The following is a 22499-nucleotide window of genomic DNA, read 5'->3' as shown; positions in this document are numbered from 1 at the left end:
TTGATTAGTCCAGCAGGTGGTTTCAAACTGTGAAACATAATTATCTCCCCAATCAAGCCTTCATCTATAATGAACATATAAGAACGTCTCTGCACTCTCACTCACATGTTGCTGTTACCAGCTGGGCTCCATAGGCTATAAAACTCAGAACTCTTTTCTTCCCTGATATATGATTTTAATTTGTATTGGCTGATAACGGTATAGTCTACATCTTTCATAACTATTACACTTATAGTTTTGCACTAAAGTGTTTTTCATCATTCGATTTGTCTCCATTACATATACACTTAACTCAGCTCTAAGATGTGTGTTTTGAGGAAATAATTAGCTTTAAACTTCACTTTATTTCATTTTTATCATGCTACATTTTCAGAAATTAAAAGGGAGGAATCATGCGGGGTAAAGGCATCCCCAATTTTCCTGCTGCTGTGTCCTGTGCTCTTTTGCAGGATATCCATACCACACGGGGCGACATGGCTCAGTTGGTAGAGTCTAAGTCTCCCAATCAAAAGGTTGCAGGTTTGATTCCCATCTCCACCTGCCTGCATGTCAAAGAAAGACACTGAACCCCAAACTGCTCTCCTTGTAGTGCCTTGCATGGCCATAGCCTCCATTGGGGTGTGAATGGGTGAATGTGATGAGCAATGTAAAGCACTTTGTTTACCATACACTGGCTGAAATCATGTACTAACTAACTATGCTACAAAAATAGATGGGAAGTCATATATATGCAGTAGAACCTCTGATAAGTGGTGCACACATATTTAACACACCTTAGGACAACCTGCCTGACGTGGACAACAGACAGGTTTTTCTGGCAAAGTTCTAGCTGAGCGACACTAAAATGGCCAAGATTTCGACGTTGACGTTGTGGTGGTGTCAGGAGATTAGTTTTGCAGTATATATATATATATATACATCTTTGTATTGGTTCAGTTATGTGCTTTTATATAATCATAATATATTTGATGTTTGGCTCGCTCAATATCAACTGGTTCTACAATTTGTCCCCATGACCGATCCTTCCGAAGAGAGGACACCTGTCTTCAGGGGAGACTTGCCCTCGGATTTTAGGGCGTCCCTACATCAGAGGTTTTACTGTGTATATATATATATATATAAAGACAACGTTTATCTGCATATTTTTGTGGCGCTGACTTGTTTCTCATTGTGAATGAAAGCCTCCCAAATCAGAAATAGGACTTTCCCAACCGATCTGGAAAGGCTATAAAGGCCGTATCAAATAATTCACAACACATTTGTGCTCATTGAAACATCCATTGACACATTGTGCTCTATTGATTGACACATTGCTGTTGTAGTGAAGAGCACTCCCATCAGGATTAAGCTGCTTCATTAAAAAAGATGATGGTGATCACTCAGAAGTTTTTGTATGGATTAGAAGTGAGCAGTGGGACCTCATCAAGCCAGCAAAAAGCCCCGTATACCGAAAGAAAGCTGCTGCATGTCCTTACTGCAGGGAGCCAATTCCTCAAGGTTTATCTTGAATTTTTCACCTGTCAGTAGATTTTCTTCAAATTATTTAATGGAAAAGCGAAGATGGAAATATGCTCTCAACTGTCTTCTCAAACAGTCGGCCTGTAATACCACAGAAGATATTACACCATGAGCCGGGAATAGAGAGTTGCACCTATTTTACAGAGCGTTGCAGGAAATCTCACGTAAACACTGTAACATTTGACTTTATAATAACAATGTATGCAATAGAAAAACTTTTCAATAAGTGACAATTTGTCCTCCGACGTGCTCCTCACATGTTGTGTGTAGTCTGACCCTTGTAAAACTGGGTTTACAATTCACCAGTAAAAATCCTATAGCAAACATCCAACATGTCCCCCTTTTTGTTCTGAATACACTGTGAACGTCCAAAGCAGAAATTAGACTGAGATAACATTGAATACATTCAAAGAGTTTCATTTGTTAGAAGTTTATCAATGTCTTTTTTTTTCCTTTTTTTTTTAAGCTGCCCTGGAGCATTGGAGTGGGAGGCAGATCAAATCTTCTGCTGGCTAAACACATTCTTTGTACCCGTTATGTAAGCACCACTATGAGAATGCTCTATCGTGTGACTCCATATGTAAATAGACTTGAGCATTTCACAGAGTGCAAACAACATACATCTGCTTACATATTGTGTGATATAGTTCAGCTGCAGAGGAAGTGCTTACACCACGGTGAGCGCAGCACTCCCACCTCTGCTGCTGCCTGAGGTGAATGTTAGCTGGCTGCTGGTGGTTAACTTAAAACATCTCCCAGAGGTGGAAATGTGTTTTTCACCTTTCTTACCCTGGTGACTCGCATCGATGAGTTTTATAATGGAACACACCTGTGACTCCGCTTTGTTTTTTAATGATCTGGGCCTGACCCATGTGTTTCAGTCTCACAGGGCCTCAGCCAGGCAGCGGTCAGTACCTTCGCTCGCCTCTAGTCTCACCTGCCGGCTGGTCTTTCTGTTCTCCACCCAAGAGTTGTGTATTACAGTGCCTCCTGGAGAGGGGTCCACCTGGAGCAGGGACACCACCCTCTTCTTGACCTTGGCACGGAGTGCACGTCGCAGTTTCTGTCGGGTAAAAGCGTAGAGCAGGGGGTGGGAGACGGTGGTACCGTAAGCCAAGGCAAGGAACCAGAGCCGCAGGCTGACCAGGATGTCACTGGGGCCGATGCTCAGGATGAGCACATTCGTTACAGAGAGTGGAGCCCAGCAGCCCAGGAAAGTTGTGATGATGATGAGGGACATCCTGAACACCCGCCTCTGACGCTCACGGCGATCTCGGTGCCGTCTCACTGCCCGCCGCAGGGCTATGATGGCTGACACAGATGCATGGACTCCCATTGTGGCCGGCATGGGTGTCGCAGCACCAAGATCAGCGGTGACAAGGGGGGCAGACGAGGAAAGGGCAGGGGGGGAGGTAGCAGTTGGGGTAGGGGTCGGGGAAGGAATGAGGGGAGGATGGCTGAGCTGTTTAGTACCATCTATAGTACACTGCTCCCCTCCCGCTTCTCCACTTTCAGTCATCCTAAGATCTGCCCTCCTCTTTTTCTCTCTTTTGTGGCGCCCCCTGCAGGTGGGGCCCCTCAACCGCTGGTTCTTCTTCATGTGGGAGCCAATGCGAATGTTTAAAGCTCTCAGTATTTTGGAGTAGGTGAACAACATGACTGCCACAGTGGTGAAGAAGATAGGTACCTGCAGGATGAGATGGTAATACACTCCCAGGCCTGTGTGATAGCCCTGCCCACCTACACACAGAAGGGTCCGGTTACGCCATGCTGGCATCACTGTGGCACCAACGCCATGGGAGGGTGATGACAGGAGTGTCACCTGTCCTGTCTCCTCTGGTCCTTCATCATCGAACCACTGCACCTCCAAGAATGGGATAAAAAACACGGCGACTGACGTGACCCACACTGCAGCCAGGAGAAGAGCCGCTCTGCGTGTGGTGAGCAGCCTGTTGGCCGGACGCACGGAAATGTCATACCGATCCAGGCTGATGACAAGGATGTTGATGGCTGTGGCTATGCTGGCGAAGGTGACGCAGGCCTCGTGGAAGCAGCAGAGCAAGGCCAGGTTCGGTCCAGGAGGCAGAAGCACAACAACTAGAGTGAGGGGCATGCACAGCACGCACACCACCACATCCAGTACATGCAGGTTGACCGTCACCGTGTTGCTCACCGAGTCCACAAGGTTGGACTGAGAGCAGTAGAGCACAAGCACGGTCAAGTTGCTGCTGAAACCCAACACCAGCTCCAGCATGAGGAAGGCAGTGAGCGACACCTGGAAGCTGAGCGAGTACGGCATGTACCAGGAGGCGGGAGTGTTGGACAGGCCGTCTCCTCCACCTCCTCCTCCCTGCTCCTGAAGCGCTCCCATCCCTCCCAGACCGGCGGCCACCGTCCCAACCCAGGCTGTGGTGGCTGGGCCTGAGGTGTAGCTGCCAGTCTCCATGACGACCTCTCAGTCCTCATATATTGTACCTGTCACACTGCTGATGAGCTCCCATGGTGCACCAGGCCGAGCTTCCATGATGCCGGGATGAATAACAGGTTGGTGACAGAGCTGGAGAGACGAGAACACAATGTAGACAGATGAGAAATGAACTTTGGGGAGGGGAATCAAAACACGTTATTCTCTCTCATTGCATGTCAGTGCTCTCAACACAAGTTTGGATAGAAAAATCAAAACACAGAGATCATAACACATTTTAAATGAAGTTAAAGTTATCCATCCTTCTATTCATCCATTAGGCATACGCTAGCTCCAGCATCAGTGGATTGAACGTGGAGGATAAAGGATGGATTATGCATTATGCATTATACCATCCTTTACTCCGTCTCGTATCAATAGCCCTGATTAACATTTTGGCTCAGCCGCAGTCTGAGACGTGCTCACAAGCTGTCAGAAGTGAGGGCCACCACAATAGGCCATCACTAATGTGTACTGGAGCTCGAGGAATGGGTAGATTTAATGACTCTTAAGTAATCAGACCCAGAAGCAATCAACTTGACCACAGCGGATCAGCAAGAAAAACTACATTGAGCAAGTTATACACAAAATGGTCATAGCCTCTGTCTCAGTCAGGAGTTCCAGAATATGTGGTTTTCTTTGAATTTTCTAATACCAAAGGAGCACATTTATTAGGTGCAGTGCAGTCTTAGCCACACTGACGACCACTTGAACAGATCCACTTTAGCCGTACTGAAAAGTTAAAACACTGAAACTACTGTGGAAAAACCCAGAGTACGTCAAAACACCAAATGTCAGTCAGGATTTGAATGTGATTAAACACAGGTACATATAATAAAAAGATTTCAACATCAGAGCTGAATCGACAATAAAAGACTTTCTAAGTGCAAACAAAACACACATATTAAAAAAAAATGGTTGTGGAATGTGTTTTTACCCGATTTAAAAGTGTTTCTTAAGCCCCGTCTCCACTGCACAAAACGTGCCGGTATGAAACGGTATGGTTCGGTATGGTTCAGGTTTATGTGCATTTCCACAGCAAGAATTGTGGATGGTACCGAAATAACCGCTCCAAAGGTTAATGCTTTTTCGTCACCCTTCCTTTGGAGTACCCAGCACAACTGAACTGGTCCGATTTTGAGGAGCCATCTGCTGGTTGGTCAGTGTTTTAGGACAGGTCTGCAATATTTAACAGGGTTTCCTCTACATTCATTTAGTAGTGGCAGGCCGCCATTCCTAAATCCTCGCTGCCGCTCCTTCAAATTTCTCTCTTTTTTATATATAATTGATGCAAATACACCACCGCCGCAAGTCTCCATCTTCATAACAGAGTCCTGCACTGGGCCAGGTACTGGTGAGCTTATCCTCCGAAAAGGAGACGGGGAGCGCTCGGTGGAACAGCCTGAACACAGGCAGTTTAAGTAGCAGCAGCTCTATTTCAGTGAGTGTTTTAAGCAGCGAGCCTCAAGCCGTCATCTGGACGGTAAATTTTCAAAAAAAGACTGCCGTAAAAATAGCACACAGCTTGCTCAAAGCCTTAAAAAAATATGTGTACAGTCGAACCTCGGCCGAGGAGACCCGATAAGAGCGGACACATGGTCGAGCACGGAGAGGTTTTAACTGTTAACGCACCTTAATGAGCCGACAGCCTCCCGCAGCACAGTGCTGCGCTGTTTCACTTCAGTCAAACGTAAGACAGGTGGACCAAAAACTGACGGTTCAAGGCTCCAATCTGGCCCCACAAATACCATGCAAGTTGGTTATATAGGATTTATAGGAGGTAGTTTTTTTTTTTTTACGTTTGACTGTATTTTGCTCCATTTATTCATTTTAATTTTATGATTGTACAGTAATAACAAAAAAAATTGATTTGACCAGCACTGGTTGCAGGATTAATCCAATGCTATGAAAAAAAAAAAAGAAATTAAGATAACAAGTTCCAAAAATATCAGACCTTATCTTAAAGAGTATGAGGCCCATTTAAAGAGTCCAGGTGTACCCAAAACAAGGACTTATATTCCCGGTCAAATGTAAATAATATAAGTCCTGGTGTACTTGCCATGTCAAGTGGAAAAAATTAATGTGGGTGAGTTTTAGGCCTTGTTTACGCGACAACGGTTTCAAGCGGAAACACAAAACTTTTGTTGCATTTTGGGTGTGTGTTTGCGGGTGCTCGGAGCCACTGACTAAGCAACTTTCTGAAAATGGCTTCCAAAGGTGGAACCTTTTGAAAGCGCTTCAAACCCGTCCCTGTGGAAACAGGAGGAAAACACTTCTTTTTTAAACAATAACACGCTTAGTGTCCATCTCCGTCCAGACTGCCAGTCCACACTAATCTCAATCCAACTTTATATGTGAACAGTTTACTCTCAGGAGTACAAGGTTGGATTACAAAAAAGGAGCCAATGGAATTTTTGAAGAGTTTGTCAAATGTTCAGGTGTAACTTTACAAGAGTCATGCTCTGGTTTAGAAAGTCTGCTTTCAAGAGTGTGTCTTTAATAAAAAAAAAATTATTCTTCCATTGTTTTATATAAGAGGATGTTTCAGAGGACTTAATGAAGCACTACAAGAGAAATGTGTCGAGGTACAGAAATAAATATCTCTGAGCTTGAAGAAATGTGTGTCACAAATCAAAGTGTGACAGTAATGATCTCTTCATGAGCCATTCTTAGTTTGTTCACTTTAAGTTGAACACATGGAAATTGTGATAAACCTCCAATGCAGTGGCTCCCCATGGCAACCACAGGAGAAAAAAAAAAAACAGTCAATATCTAGTTCATCCTGCTACAATGAGCACATTTTCAGAATACAATCTGCTGCAGAGACGAAGAAAAGACAAAAAGATGTGAGAGAGGATTTCAGCGTGAGTCATCGTGTCACTTTGATTGCAGCATACAATTGAGTCCAGTCTATAAAAATACAAGTTGATAAGTGGAAGGAACGCCATTCTTTTTACCCTTTCATTTAGTCGGATAAGACATAATAATAAAACACAGTTGGTAGCATCTGAAATTGAAAAAAAGAAAAAAAAAAACATTATATCTCAGTCAGACATGCGTGCTCATTCTAAAGGTTGTTTAATGCTTGACGCGTCCGTGAGCTCCGCACGAATTCCGTCATTCCAGCAGCCACGCCCCCCCGCATGGCCCTTTGCATGCAGAAAGTCACCGCTCCTTGCGCCTCTAAACTTTTGTGACCACACGGACAGAGATGTGCGGAAACAAGGGCAGACGACCAGGAGCTTGTTGCAGCAGAGGTTCAAAAATATAGCCATGTATATGATTCTTCCAGAGGAGATCATCGTGACAGCCAACTTAGAAATAATTTGTGGAAAGAAATTGCGGCCACACTTGGAAAGGGAGAAGAGTGGGTTAAAAAAACAACCTGGAAGAACCTGCGAGACACGTGAAGGCCAAATGTCCCTCCAATAGAGGTAAAAGTCTATTTTGGTTTTTTTTTCAGAATCAGAATAACTTTATTATTCCCGATGGGGATTTTTTGATTCTTTTATTAACTATTATGTCACTATAGAAAACTACCAGCTCAAATGAGAACTATCATTTAAAGACTCATTTACATTTCTATGTTTGAATGTTGTTTTGGAGGTGTTTGAAAAGAATGTCCTCGAATCCACCACAACTTCATCCGAGATGGGCACCTCCAATGTGGAAATGCAAAGCACACCACCCTCACCTGCACCTGCACCTTGACCATCCACATCTTCAGAGATGAGCCTGGAGAATACGCCTCACAGAAATGTGGAAGAGAGGTGCCCTAATGGCATTTTGCAGATTGTATGTGTTCATAGAGTTTATATTATAATACTTATATCATTACTGCCTCTATGCGCCGACACGCGGAAATATTTGAAGTGGATCTCTTCGTCCATTCCCCGCATCGGCCTCACAAGCACATTGTACTCGTCCTCATCTCGTCTCCTGCGGTTTAAAGTCGACCACCTTCTCTTCCTTTTTTCCCTGAGCAATAATAAAACACAGGACAGTTCCTCTTCGTCAAGATAGAGACGCGCATATGTTACCATGTTGTAAACAATGGTAAACTTCTTCAGCTCTCACTTCATACTGCGGTGGAAGTGTGTTTGCGATGCACTGCCCCCTGCAGTTTGGGAGCCGGAGCCGCTTGTAGAATAAATGGCACACACGTTCTCTCATGCTGATTCTACACGTCAAAGTTCTGTACGTCACGCCCGTGCGTCAAGCATAAAACAGCCTTTAAGGGTCCCTTGTGTGTTTTTGTCAAGTCTGCATCTCTTACCTGTTTATCCTTTCCTGTTTTATTTTGTAGTCTCCTTCTGGTCTGTGTTTTTCTTCACTTACCCTTCCGGTTCACCTTCACTCTGTGTGATTACTGTTTGATTTGTGTCGCCTGTGTCTTCCCCTCCCCGTGTGTATTTAAAGTGCGTTTCCAGTTGTCTCGTGGCTCGGTCGTCATTTGTAGTTTGTCTAGTAACTCCAGCCCTTCCCTCGTGTCTTCTTTGGAATTATTCATGTTCCTGACCTCTGCCTGTTTATGACTGCTCGCCTCTGGATCTTCCCTCTGGTTTTGTACACCCTGATTCAGAAATAATACTCTGTGAACTTCCATTATGAGTCTGAGTCTGCATCTGGGTTCACCTCTTTTTGTGCCACTCACAAGGACTTCTTTTTTCATTATTGAAGGCAGATGGAAGCTTTGAATGCTCACTGCTTCAGTTTCATTCACTAGTTTTTTACTCTTACCTTTTATTGTCTCATTCCTTCTCAAACCTCTATGTAGATGCATTTGATATTATATTCATAGTCTTTATAAATTTTTTTCAGCTCTTAGCATCAACTGCTAGTCATTCAGACAATTGCAGGCCTTCCAATCCACACACCACATTGCTCTCACCACTGTGACAAAACTATCAGCTCAGATTATGTGTCAATACAGTAAATTAATCTGCTCAGGCTGAATTCAACAAATTTAGCATCAGCAGTCATCAGTTAAATAAGTGAAAACTGCCCATGTTTTGCAGTTTTATGCTAAGGATTACTTGAAAGTTATTCAAGAAAACCAACGAGCAGGTTAAGTTTACCTTTCAAGATTTTGTCTTAGCTCTTTATGTGAAACCGAAATGCTAGTTCACCCTGAATAAGGCTTAATTACCTGAGATTGAGAATAGGTGTCACAATCTGCATTTGTTTTTCTTTATCTCATTGGTAGACGGACAAAACCAGTGAAACATAAAAGATCCCAGAACACATAATGTAGACGTACAGGAGGCAGACATACGATACATCCACTCCTTTGTCCACAGACACGTGTCAGATCAATGTTGTGTTGATAAACTGACAGAGGTCAGGAGTGTGTGGGTTACTGATCTGTGGAGGGTGCCTGTCGAATACTGTTTATTCTACACTAGGTGCTTTTGTTGGAGTGTGAAGATAAACCGGCATCTGAATGATGCTTTGCAACCAAAGCAGAAGCGGGGAAGAAGGACGTTGCTGTGGGTGCTCATGGCATCTTTTGTGCAAACGTCTAAGGTGCTGCTGAGTTTGTTGTGTGTGGGCAATAAAAGATGGATGACAAATGTATTCGAACCAGAGCGCCGTGTGTTTGGTGCTGTGTAAACATGTACAGTGAATTAATTGTGGTTTTGCTATTTTTGATTTGATTTGCAGGTATCATCACCGTACAACACAGTCATACCTTTAAATAGCTTTTGAAAACAGCAAGATAAATTTAACTTTTGTTTACTCAGTGCAGGACCGCATAGGTTTTTAACACAGAGATGATCCAACCCTCACTTTAACAGACATTACAAAGAGAACAAAAGCACTGATAGAATATCCACATTTGGGGTCAACCTTGTGATTACAGCACCAAAAAGTAACTGAGTATTTTCACCTACATACTGTACTTAAGTACAGTTTGTTATTTATTGTTTTGTTTTTTTATGGATTTGTACATTGCTCAAAAAACCACTACGACTTTATCGGAACTACAATGTGTCATGTTAAACAATGCAGTTTTATCACAATAAGATTTGACGATAAAATTGAGCACAATACGACAACGAAAGAATCAATTCCTGATGATTTTGACTTTTAATGCCATGAAGGAGTGCGGTCAGGGTTTCGTTACAGATGTTTTGGAGTTCACAAACCCTCCACTAAATACTGACATTTCGCTCACCGAAACTTCTCACATGGTTCAGTAATTGTTTAAATTATTCAGTCCTTCTGAAATGCTTTAATCAACTTTGGCTCGAGGGACACTGGAGTTGATCACAGCTGATTCTGGGTGAAGACACTTAAATTCTCACTTATTGGCAATTTAGCACCAGCAATTAAGCCTCAAATGCATTTTTGGACTGTGAAATAAGAGCCCCCTAAAAAAACACATGCCTGCACTTGATTAATATGCAAATTCCACACACAGAGGTGACGCATACTACAATGCCGTGTGTCACAACAGTCAGTCCAGAGAAAAGATGTCTGAAACCTTGTCTATCCGATTTGTTTTAATGCTTCCCCTGTGCACTTGAGATCTCACAACCCATTGGAGAATCTCTATATGAAACCATTTATAAATAAGCTTGAAAAAAACTCAAGTACAGTAAAGTGACGTAGACAAATTCACTAGTGATTACAGAAATAGCTTACATTCTGGTGCCGGGCATGAAAAACTGCAACGGAATATTTTTACATTTTTCTATTGATATTTTTCTTTTTTCTTTTTATCCTGAACACTGTTTGTGCTCGTTTTAAACAGGCATCCGCTTGTTGAGAGGTACAAGAGTCAAAGTGTAAAACACTGCAGCCCCTCATTGATTAGTGAGCGGCATCTAATTGCAGCAGTGAGAAATCGATTGATAAATTCATTACCACAGATTGTTCTCCTGTAAAACATTTCTGCACCTCGTGCTTCTAATACGTTTGATGTGCGTGAGTTGAGGGTGCACGAAAACAACAAATCAACTCTCACATATCAACCTCTGCACAACTCAACTCTGGCGACACAACATGCAGTTGAGTGATGGACTCATTTTCTCTCAGTTTCTGTTGCCACAGCAACCATACTACAAGGGGACGAGATTAACGAGGGCACCGGTGCTACAGCACTGAAGTGTGGGACACGGAGTTCTTTGGTTACAACACGTATGGTGGCGATGAGGGAGCGATGTAGTGGAGTTAAAGGAAAATCCTTCCGGAATCATAACAAAGTGCTTGTAAAGCATTACATCGTAATATCATATTGTTAAAGGATGACAGCTGTTGTTTTTCAGTTGCAGATTAAAGCCAGAGTTTTAGGAAAAACAGTCAAAATTAAATCAAAATATTTGGGTTGAATTGAATACACATGATATATTTAATCTCCATAATGCAAGGTATATTCATTTTTTAAGAAAGTAACTCCTTTTACCTTGATGCTGTCCTTTAACATTCCTATTAAAAATAAATAAATAAGAAGGATTGTGACGTGCGCTCTGATGCGTTTGTAAAGATGTATTACTGGCGCTCTTCCTGACAATAATAACTTCTCTGTTGACATTCACGTAGTTCCCTTCTCCTTGGCATTGTAAACACCAGAGTGGGAGGACATGGAAGCCCCCTGAGAGCAAGAGACCTCATCAGTAAACTAGTTTCAGTAGTACAAGCTAATTCTAGACTTCGATGACAATAGATAAGTTCCCCATTTCATTACTAAGTCAGAATAATGAGCTGTGTTTTTAATTCTTAGCTGTTTCTTCAGGGGATGTAAAGAAAAATGAAAGTAGGTACAGCCAAAAAAAAAAAATAAGTGGAAAAAGCATGGGGTGAGGAAAAACTGAGTGGAGAATTGATGGGGCTTATGAGTGCAGCCCTGCAGCCACTACGCTCGACTCATGTTGGAGGTTTCCAGCTGGTCCAGTCGTGATCGGACTGTGTGATTGCCATCAGAGGGTAGAAGGGATTTTGGATGGGGCCTGGAGAGGAATGGAACTGGTGATCTCTGGAAGAAGTAGTGGATTTTTGTTTAAAAGTGCGTGCGCATCACACGGACACAGGGCATCTGAAAGGCCTTGCAGCAGATCCGAGGGCGATTGTAGAAAATTCCCAGTAAAAGAAAAGGGCGAACCAGACCCGCTGGTAAACAAGATGTCCCAGGGAGCACAGGTGGCAGGGGCTTCTCTTTTTTTCTTTTTTTCCACTCTGCAGACTTACATCAGCCTGCCTCTAACAGCTTCTGGTTTCCTGGTTGCCTTCAGTCCCCCAAAGACTGCTTCAGTCCCAATAGACTATACTCATGATTGCCTGTGTGAAAAGCTGCATGATGACTGCAGTGTGGATGTTTAGAACGGAAAAGGTGGATACAACGTGAGAGTCCCAGGCGAAAAGCAATGTGGTGTAAAATGAGGCCACAGAACCTCCATCAACACATACATGTAACGATTCATAATGTAACCTTGTTTTGATAGCACTGGAGTGGATTTCCTACTTGAAACAGTTAATTAACATGAGATTTGTAGATGCAACACAGTTTAGCCTCTCTTTAGAATAAAAGCCCTGGTCCCAGAGGGCTCTCATGTGAGGCAGATGTGTGAAAAATCAATCAGTGTGACCCCGCTTGAGCTAGAGTGCCTGCAGCCTGACCCCGAAGAGCAGTGTGCCATTTCACGCTGTTTTTCACGCTTTCTCTTTATTCTCAAACTGCTTATTAGGAATTCTCTTCCTCTCTGTACAATCTCAAATCAAAAAAGGTGGGGGGTTGCAGATGGGGCTTGTAGGACACTGCTCATTTCCTCGCTCCACAGAAAGCCCCACCTCCACTCTCTCTAACTAGCTGCGAGTCAAAGGCAGGCGAGTGTGAAAGCAGGTGCATTTCTTAAGACGGTTCGCTAATTAAGTCGCCCGAGAGCGGCGGGTGCTCAGCAGGGAGCGCTCCAGGTGACTGTGGACTTTCAGCCCTGCAGAGGACCAAAAAGGTTGGAGCAAGGTTAAAGGAAAAGACTCCGACAATGGAGTTCGAATCGAGAGCAATCAAATGTTTTTTTGTTTGCACCCTGGAGACAATTTAGACAAATCTGACCTTGATAATACCGAAATATAATTTTCAAGCTTGATTGCCTAAGAGGAATATGTTGAGGGGAATATGCTTGATCATGTTACTGCAAGGTTAGATTAATCCCACTTACCTCAGTAAAGACTGTAAACAGAGACAAAATGCTCTGGCCAAAAGTAATAACACTGCTAACAAGTGTTTTTCTGATCCTTGCAAATTAACAGACTTGTTCTCCTGAACAAATGCATAACAAAAAAAAAAAAAAAAAAGCATAAAAAGACAGGTTGTGTGTTGCAGGGAGGTTACGTGCCCAGCTATTTCTTGGCTAGAAGGAAGCTGTAACTTTCTGTGCTTCATCTGCTGGCTGAGAAAGTCCCTATGTCGGCCAAGGACAAGTTCCAGCATTTAACTTTCAAAGTGCTTCTGCACTTTGGTTCATGTGCAAACTATACAAACAACATAAACTGAGATTTGGTGAGGTGTGGGTTTAATTAATTTGCTATTTTTCTGTGGGTATAGCAAAGTTGTTAAACTCATTCAGGGGAAACATAAATACCCGTTTGAGCTAAATGACCTACAATTGACAGCAAATCCTCCTTTGTTTTGGTGCAAATAAGTACATTACATTTTTGAACGTTAACATGTAATGCATTTTTACAAACTATATTGTGAACAGCCTGAAATTGAGCTTCGACAAATTAGGAATAATAATAACTTTCATTTTTTGTGTCTTGTTTGTAGGTGTTAGTTTGTGAAGGTCATTGTGCGGCCAGATGGGACCTTCTGGAGGCCAATTCTGGCCAGTGGGTCATATGTTTGATACCTGTGGAGTATAGACTCAACGTTGGCAAGAGCAATCACTTGGGAATGCACTCATGTTCTCCATCTGACTCTCGTTATCCGAATCAAAAGGGGTTTCCAAAATAACGTCCCTCTAAAACACACAACTCAGGAAAATTTGCTACAGAACAATTCTTTTTGTCCCAACCATAAAATGTTGTCTGAGGTTTGATATTTCTAGCGCTGAAATTGACATTTAACTTTGTGCAAAATGTAAACACATTCATTTCATTCTGCACAACACTTGATATCAAATCTGATTCCTAAACTCTAATATTGTGTTTTTGATTCCAACAGGCAGTGTGTTTCTCTTTGTTCTGATCCCTATTTATATTTGAAATTCTAGTTAAACAGGAATTATTTTTTTTTAAGTTACTTGTTTGTAGTGCTTGGGCTTGGATGTTAAGGTTTCTGATGTGTTGGATGCCATTCAGTGGAAAAACTAAAACATTGGACATTTCAAAATGAACCATTCAATACTTGCTTTCTTACTCTCGTAGTCTCATTATATTCTATATAAACATTCTAAATCTGCCCACAATCATGCTTTTAAGAACAGTAGTCCCGATAGACCACATAACTTCCTGCTAGTTGAGTCTTATTTCCACGAAAACTCTGTAAAGCTGATCACTGAATCTAAACTGTTGCAATAAAATAGATCTGTTCCCTCGAGGTGCAGAAAGTAATTTTGGGAGATGGAGAAAATCCATGCATGTTGAGGAACACTTCACCACAGTACAACTCCTGAATACCAGAGTGTAATCTGACAATATATTGGATATATTTCCACTTTAACGGTGCATCAAAGCCTCGGCAGGGAGGTGAATTCACAAAGCAGCACATACAGAGCTGCTGCTTTCCGCACAGATCTGAATGAAACTCTGCAACCCCCCCCTGGACGTGTGTGACAGGAGACTGTATATAGCATGTATAATTGAACAGCTATAGTCACATCAGTGTATCCCAGAAGCAGCAGCTCAAAGATTAAAAAGATGAATGGCAGCGGAGATAATCTCACTATTCCTGTGAGACAAGCTGATGTAACAGGTTGTCAAAATGACACGGTTCATGAGAAGAAAGGAAAAAGTATTACATCTTAATGTGGGATTTTTATTGGACGGCTGCATAAAAATCTTTCTTTTTTTTTTTTAAAGTGACTTCCATGATCCACACTATGAAATGATTGTAGTTAAATAAGACTTTTGGCAGCTCTGGACATGTACTGAGCAGAATCAGGCACCACCGAGTAACAACCATAGAGACTTTTTGCAGATACAACACCACCTCTGCTTTGTTGTCAATTTTTCTACGTGATCCGTCATGGAAAAATCTAGACTCGACAAAAGAGCCTCGATAACATAAAAGTTCAGCGGCACAACTCCACCCCATGAACGACTTTTATATTTGAGACATTTTTCTAAAAGAAAAAGATTCCACTGTTATGTCACCACAGCGTGAGGTCTATGAGACGAGCATGATCGAAGGTGATGGGTGAAAAATCTTTTGTGCCTGTGGGTTTGAAATCCCAAAACTTTAAAACAAAGTGCGATTTAACACTTTGTTTCTCCTGTAAAGCAGAGCCTCATGAAATCAAGCAGCCGTGTAAGCCTCAATCCCGCTACACACTGTGCGATGTTAATAATCTTCTAAGTTGTCAGCCAGCCACGCTGTACAACGTGAATCTAATGAACTTTGGGCACAACATGAGGTTAGCAGATCGCACGATGAAAAGGCAAGCCGAATCGCAGCCTACAATACACGAGAGTCAAAGTGATTGCATCCATTTACGACAAAGAAACTAGCAAAGCATAAACGGAGCCTTCGCCCTTGTGGCATTTATGTGTTTGGAGAGAAATCTCTTTATTCTCAAACTGCTTATAGAGGGCTGAGGGTTTGTGGGCTGAGAGGAGAATGGGAACTTAGAGATGCATTTTATTGAATGGAATTTTTATTTTCATACAATAAAATGGATTACGTGACTGATCAAATAATTAATTCCTTCTGAAAAAGATCACGCCGCAGAACAAGAAACTCTAAATTTGAAAAAAATAAAATATGAGGGATTATTGTGTCATCAGAGTGAAGTTCTCCTTATTGTGCTCTGGTACAAGTACTGTATGAATATGTATCATATTCACTCTCTTCACTATTTGACCGAGGTGTGTTGGCACAGTAGTTCCCAGTGTTAGCCCTGAGCCACTTCCTGCTCTGAAGCAGGCTTTGTCTGCTCTGTTTGTCATAATCTGATTTGCGCATGTCACAGGAAACTATAATAGCACACTTTCTGGAATATAGAGCAGACCTGGATAGGAAACTGTGGAGTATTTTATTTTGAAGGCTCCGGCTTTTATGTGATCATGAGAGCGGGTATGTTTTAGCACATGGAAGATCGGAGACGGGGTCCAAAGCCTCCCCTTATAAAGGAAGTGAGGGCTTCAAGTAATGAAGAAGGCTTCTGGGATAAAAACCGGCTCCAACACACCTAATGTCATTACACTGATGTAGAACATGCAGCTGAAGGCTCCATGTCAGCAGGATTGAGTGACACCAGCTACCGTGCCCTAATTAGTGAGCATCCATGTTGTTAGTAACATCAAGTCAGACTTGATTTAGTATTTCATTTGAGTTTCAAAACAATAGTACATCTATTAGAGGATGGTCACATATTGATAGGCAGCATCAATCTGCTTCGTTTCTCTTGTAATTCTGAAATGTTGCACCAACACAGTGAAGTTCTCTAAACACATCCACGTTCCTCTCCATTAACCAAGCTGTCTGACGTACTCCATTCTTCAAAGAATCACTGTCTTATACCAGTTTAAGAGGAAACCTGTGCTCCTTCATTAGGATGCAAAGTTATGCAGCAAGGTGCCTGAAAATCTAATCAGACCGTCAAGCCAACCGAAGGAAGCTGTTGGGAAAGTAGAGAGCTCCAGTCATTAACTGTTGTTCTGAGAGTCGCATGACACTGTGATGGCTGGACAGAAAACACAAAAAAAAGATCAGGACGACCGTTTGATGATCAATTTTCCTTTTGATGCCATGAGAGACAACGATACTCATACTTGCAGGTGATTTAACTTCTTTTTTGTTTTTTTTGATAAAGTCATTAAAATGACTTTTTCTCCCCATTTACAGTCTTATCTGTCACTTTTGTGAAAAAAAAACAAAACAAGGCTGCTCCACAAAATACCACCACAAATCAGACCCATTCTCATTGAACATTTCTTCAGATGAACCAGCGCAGCAAAAGATCAAGGGGAAATGGAAATGATATCTTTGGAGCCTAATAGTCCGCAGTGTTAGGGGAGGAGGCTGGAGCGAACACGAGGACCGGGAACATGTACATTCAGTCTGTACAATAAACACCCACCAGTGTGTGTGTGTGTGTGTGTGTGTGTGTGTGTGTGTGTGTGTGTGTGTGTGTGTGTGTGTGTGTGTATAGACCTCCCATTGAGACATCAAGCTGTTATTTGAGCGTTCTCTCAAGTCACCACGCCACGACGAAGACAAAATGTCATGTCAGAGCAAAACATTTGCTGGCCGCTGCTCATCCTCGGCACAATTGACCCGGGAGAGAGCGAAGCACACGTCTGTGTCACTGCACACGCACACGCGCAGCCACGCAGGCAGTAAGTGGCTTTGTGCATATAGGTGAACGCAGCGAGGAAGAAAGTCGGGGGCAAAGCGCGGCGTTGTGAATGTTAGGGATTATTTTAATGCTGGAAGATTAAAGGCATTACAAATGCAAAACTAACTGCACCGTCCTCGTGTGAATTTGTCTTTTCACTGCTTTCTACACATCATGACTTTGAACTTCTCATGACATTAAGGCTACAATTACTATTGACTAGGTCCGGTATTCATATTATCCTTACTACGCTCACCGCATTCAGGTACTCGTAAATGTATGAATGTATAAAATTGGTTCTATGTTGCCAGAGGTACAAGTGAATTGTTGTAGTCACAATTATCTACAATGTTGAACACATTCAGATGTCTGTGAGTAAGCATATGTCCCCATTAGGAGCCCATACATGAAACAATCTATTTGCACTCGACTTCGTCCCCGGTTAAACGGCACCCCATTGTTTTCACGTCAGACTGATGCATCTTCAGGACAGCTGAGCCAACAGCCTCCACTGACAAACACAGTCTAATCAATAAAAGTACAGGACAGCCAATAAATGACATTGACAGGTGATTGTATTAATTCCAAAGTTAAGAATACACTTTCATATCTGTGATTGTAGATAGCCATGTGATCTCAAAGTTTGTGATTGCAGGGTGGTGTAGAGTTAATACTCTCTCCTCACAGATTATCCCCGGTTGGCTTTTTCTTTTAAGTTTCCTCTCACGGTTCAAAAACATTTGTTTCAGGTTAATTGGTGACCGTAATAGATGATGTTTGTTTTCACACCACTGTGTACTACTCTGGGTGTTTCAGTCTTTAAACATTTAAAGGATTGTGCTGTATCATTCCCATGTTGGTAGTTTATCACTCTGACATAGAGCTGCTGCTGTGTTCACAGTTTGGGTCTTCTGATTCAAGTCTCGTCATACTGAGATCAGGTTGGAAAATTAAAAATCAATTCAAATCAAGGTTCATTTTAAAAAACAACTTATGATGTTCTTGCATTCTTGATCCCCCAGATGGACAGATGCCTCATCATGCTAAATAACAATAAAACAATGTGCCAAATCTAGCTGAACTTCTTGAAAAGTAGTAATACTGCATTAAAAGGGACAAGAATAAACTTGGCATGTACAATACAGGAAATCACATGATCTACACAAACAAATGCACACTCATGAGTCCAGACAGTCTCGTCGTTCAGTGTGCGTACAGCCGGTAATTGTGTCAGTTTTTCAAGCCACAACAAACAAAAATATAAACGCAACACTTTGGCTCTCATTTCTCATGAGCTGAACTCAAACAGCTAAAAGTTTTGCTATATACACAAAAGGCCTATTTCTGTGAAATAATGTTCAGACATTTGTCTGAATCTATGTTCGTGAGCACTTTGTCGAGATAGTCTATCCACCACACAGGTGTGGAATATCAACATGCTGAGTAGACAGCAGTATTATTGCACAGGTGTGTATACTGTGCTCCAATGATCCTTTCAGATAAAGTTCTAAATATTTTTGGCTCGTTTCTTAAAGCAACAGCACAGAAGCTTGGGAGGGGGGAAATGATCACGAGACCATGAAATATAGATAACTCCACTGACTGAGAAGAGGGAGGAAAAAAACAGGTAAAATCAAGAAAAACTCATTTTCAAAATAACTTCATCAGAAGACTCATCTTTAAAGTGTTTTTACATCCGCATGGCGCCCAGAGGAGAAAAAAATGAATACTTCGCAGACACCCATTAAATGCACTTATTGCCATTTTTGCCCCCGACCAGAATCCACTGGGTGCTGAGAAATAAATCCATTATTCAGGCCGACTTTTCAAGTGGTAGATGGGCAATTCAGGTTTGAGCAAATCATCCAGGCTCTCACTGAGGGCCTTTATGTTGTCCTGTTACCTGAATTATTCATAGCAGAGCAGAAATATGAACCTGAAATAGCCAGCTGTTGAAAACCCTGAGCTAGGTGTAGCGGCAGAAACGGGTGGGGAGAGAAGAAGGAGCAAAAACTAAAGGATGTGTGTTCTTGATGACAGTTGTGAAATGCAAAGGTGAAAACTGATGAGGTTACTTAACTGCACAAGGAAGCAATTAGAAGAAGGTTCATCTATATGAGAGACAGGCAGCAAGAAGATACACACACACACACACACACACACACACACACACACACACACACACACACACACACACACACACACACACACACACACACACACCCACACACACACACACACACGCAAACACGGCCAGGCTTGCTGTCTACATGTGTCCTGCAGGATTTGGTTTCCATCCTTCATGTTCACAATCAAAGCCGTCCACAGCAGACCACATGGCAGAGACACAGCTCAGTCCGAACGCTTTCATCAAGACTTCGCTTTTTCTCTCTGCTTTCTTCCACCTCCACACTGTTGCCACCAGCCCCTCCCGTCTCTCTTCCTCCCCATCTCGCCTGCTGCGTCTTACTTGTTCAGCTTCACTTCCCCTGTATTTTTCGTCTGTACTTTGATCTTTTTAGGGGGTTTTGTGCTCTTTGACAAATGTTGGCCTGTGATGAGCAGCTGATGTGTGGATAGCATGAGAGCGTGGAGAAATATATGGCTGCAGCTCAGATGCTGAGCAACACATCGGGCCAAACTGACAGTAATCCTGCGTCTAATCCGCCTGTCCAACTGCAGAGACATACTTTTGATAACTGAAAAATTACTTGACTAATAGATCTGGATTTATGTTTATTATTCCCTTCTCATGAACCCTTTTAGGGCATTTATTGAAATACATGGAAATGCAATATTTCCACTCAAGAGCAGCATTGAAAGCTGTTAGTAGCATTTTCTTTTTATATAACTGTTTAAGCCTATCTCCATTTATTTGTACTGCAATCTCAATATCATAATTTATAGATCCCCTGTCTGGTTATTATTTATGACTCTGGTTTCGTGATGAATCTGGATTCATGTCATGTTCATGTAGAGATTCTTGTTTCATGTTGTGGCTTGCTGAGCTCTTCAGTAACTCGTGTTTCAAGTCATCTTCAGTGGTCCCTCACGTTTGATCATGTTGGGTTCAAGTCTTCGCTTTCTGATCCCAAACCTGAATGCCTGTGAACTGAACAATGCTTCCCAGTGAAATCCACAATAAACTGTTTGATTTGACTCGTGCATTTCATTGGCTTTGCTGTCCACTGAGTGTGTCGGATATATGTCTCTAAAATTTGATTGGATTTGCTGTTGATGCAGTGCACTATTTCTTTTTTCATCTGTATTGTATCCAGAATGAACAAGCCAGGGCTATTTTAAGAAAACTGACCAACTGTTAAATACTGCCCATTAGTTTAAGTGAATTGGTTCAAATACAACATAACTACTTATTGGATAAATTGTTGTCCTTTAAAATATTCAATCAGGTACATTTGTCACTTTTGAAGAGAAACAACTGGGTTCAAATTTGTCCCAGAGCTCGTAAATTAAAGCAGACAAAGAATGGAAAAAGCAAAGAAAACCACCAAATATTCTGAGAATCTGAAACCATGTTTGTTTGACTGAAGATGTTTTATGATTAAAACCTCTGATCGTCATTTATCCGCAATAAATACACAATACACGCAAAAAAGAAATAGAAATCTGAGCCACATTCAGGCAGAAAAAACTCCTTACAGGCAGGTGAAACTTCGTGTTTAGGGCATTTAAAATATGTGTGAGGATCTGATTGTTCCTAAAGTTGTTGGCGATGGATAATCCAGAGCATCCAAACACACAGCCGCACTTTGATGAGCATGGTGAGATGTTTCCAGCGGACCGCAGGGAGGACTCCTCGGGGAGCGTGGGAGAAACACACAGCCTCACAGCCCGTAACTGTGTCAAGCGCCCACTCCCACACAAAGCCCGAGGTTTCTAATAAAACCCTGATTCCGCTCCTAAATCGATATTTCGTGGAGCTCTTTGTGCCGAACAACAACACGCAGAGCGATGCGCTGAAAAGCTCCAAGCACCCAACAAAATAAAAAGGTTATACAAAGTATGCACGTGATTGAATTTTAGAGAGAGCTGAACAGAGGCAGGATTCGGGATGACATCAAGCTGCGGAAAAGTTCAGCCAAAACCGATTTCAAAAGTTGCGCAAGTGTTTTATAGAGAAAGCATGCGCTCTCATCACAGACAAATAAGCATCGTTGTTGTAAGTGTATTAGTGGACTGCAGGGACTAATGAGAGCCTGGGTTGTGAATTTGTACATGAAACAAAATCCCCCCCCCGTGCAGAAGTAAAGAAGTTTTTGAAAAATTTAACATATTACTGCATACCTTTTGAGCGAAACATACCTTAGTTTCGTAAGAGCGCACTCGGTGATCCATGTGCGCAGCCTGCGCGTGTCGATGAGATGAGTCCCTCCGGTCCGCGGCGCGTACATGCTCAACGGCAGCAGCTCCAGCACCAGCTCAGAGGGATGGATGGAGAGAGAGAGAGAGAGAGAGAGAGAGAGAGAGAGAGAGAGAGAGAGAGAGAGAGAGAGAGAGAGAGAGAGAGAGAGAGAGAGAGAGAGAGAGAGAGAGCAGGCTGCCGCTGCATCCACTGAAGAAGCTCCTGTCAGGATAACTCCGTCTGAATAACGAAGAGGAGGAGGAGGAGGGAAGGAGGTGCCAAATCGTCTATCAAGGTCGCTCAGATTAAAACACATGTACAGGTGCATTCAACTCAGGGATGTCAAACATAAGGCCCATGGGCCCAAACAGGCCCGCAACAGGCTCCAATCCGGCCCGTCAATCCACTAAGCAAATAGCAAAAATTTCGAGAAAAGAAATCAGATTTTTTTTTAATACAAATTTCTTAAGAGTAGCAAACACAACACAACAATGCAACCCAAGCGGAGATATTGGTGATGCTGCCCTGAAAGATTACAAACTAGTATTAGCCCCAAAGCCATGCTGTCAAGGTCAATTTGTAAAAATCATGCATAATGCAGCAGTTGTAGAAGATGGTTTTTTTATTGGACATTTCACTGTATTTTGCACCAGAC

At 42.3% G+C, this 22499-nt stretch overlaps 1 protein-coding gene across 1 annotated transcript; it reads right to left on the bottom strand.

Moving 5' to 3' along the window:
* Positions 1–1981: 1981 nt before the first annotated feature.
* Positions 1982–21903, bottom strand: LOC308108881 (G-protein coupled receptor 22-like). The gene is made up of 2 exons (XM_080462172.1): positions 21805–21903; positions 1982–4075 (listed from the first exon to the last, which is right to left on the bottom strand). Exon 2 carries the CDS (start codon positions 3962–3964, stop codon positions 2402–2404), a length of 1563 nt encoding a protein of 520 aa, XP_080318298.1. The 5' UTR covers positions 3965–4075; positions 21805–21903; the 3' UTR covers positions 1982–2401.
* Positions 21904–22499: the final 596 nt, after the last annotated feature.

This window comes from Lipophrys pholis (assembly GCF_963383615.2).
Source record: "Lipophrys pholis genome assembly, chromosome: 4".
NCBI lineage: Eukaryota > Metazoa > Chordata > Actinopteri > Blenniiformes > Blenniidae > Lipophrys > Lipophrys pholis.
This window is presented reverse-complemented; position numbering and strand designations above follow the sequence as displayed.

Excerpts from the sequence above, each read along its gene's own strand:
- LOC308108881 (XM_080462172.1), bottom strand. The coding sequence starts at position 3,964 with ATGGAGACTGGCAGCTACACCTCAGGCCCAGCCACCACAGCCTGGGTT.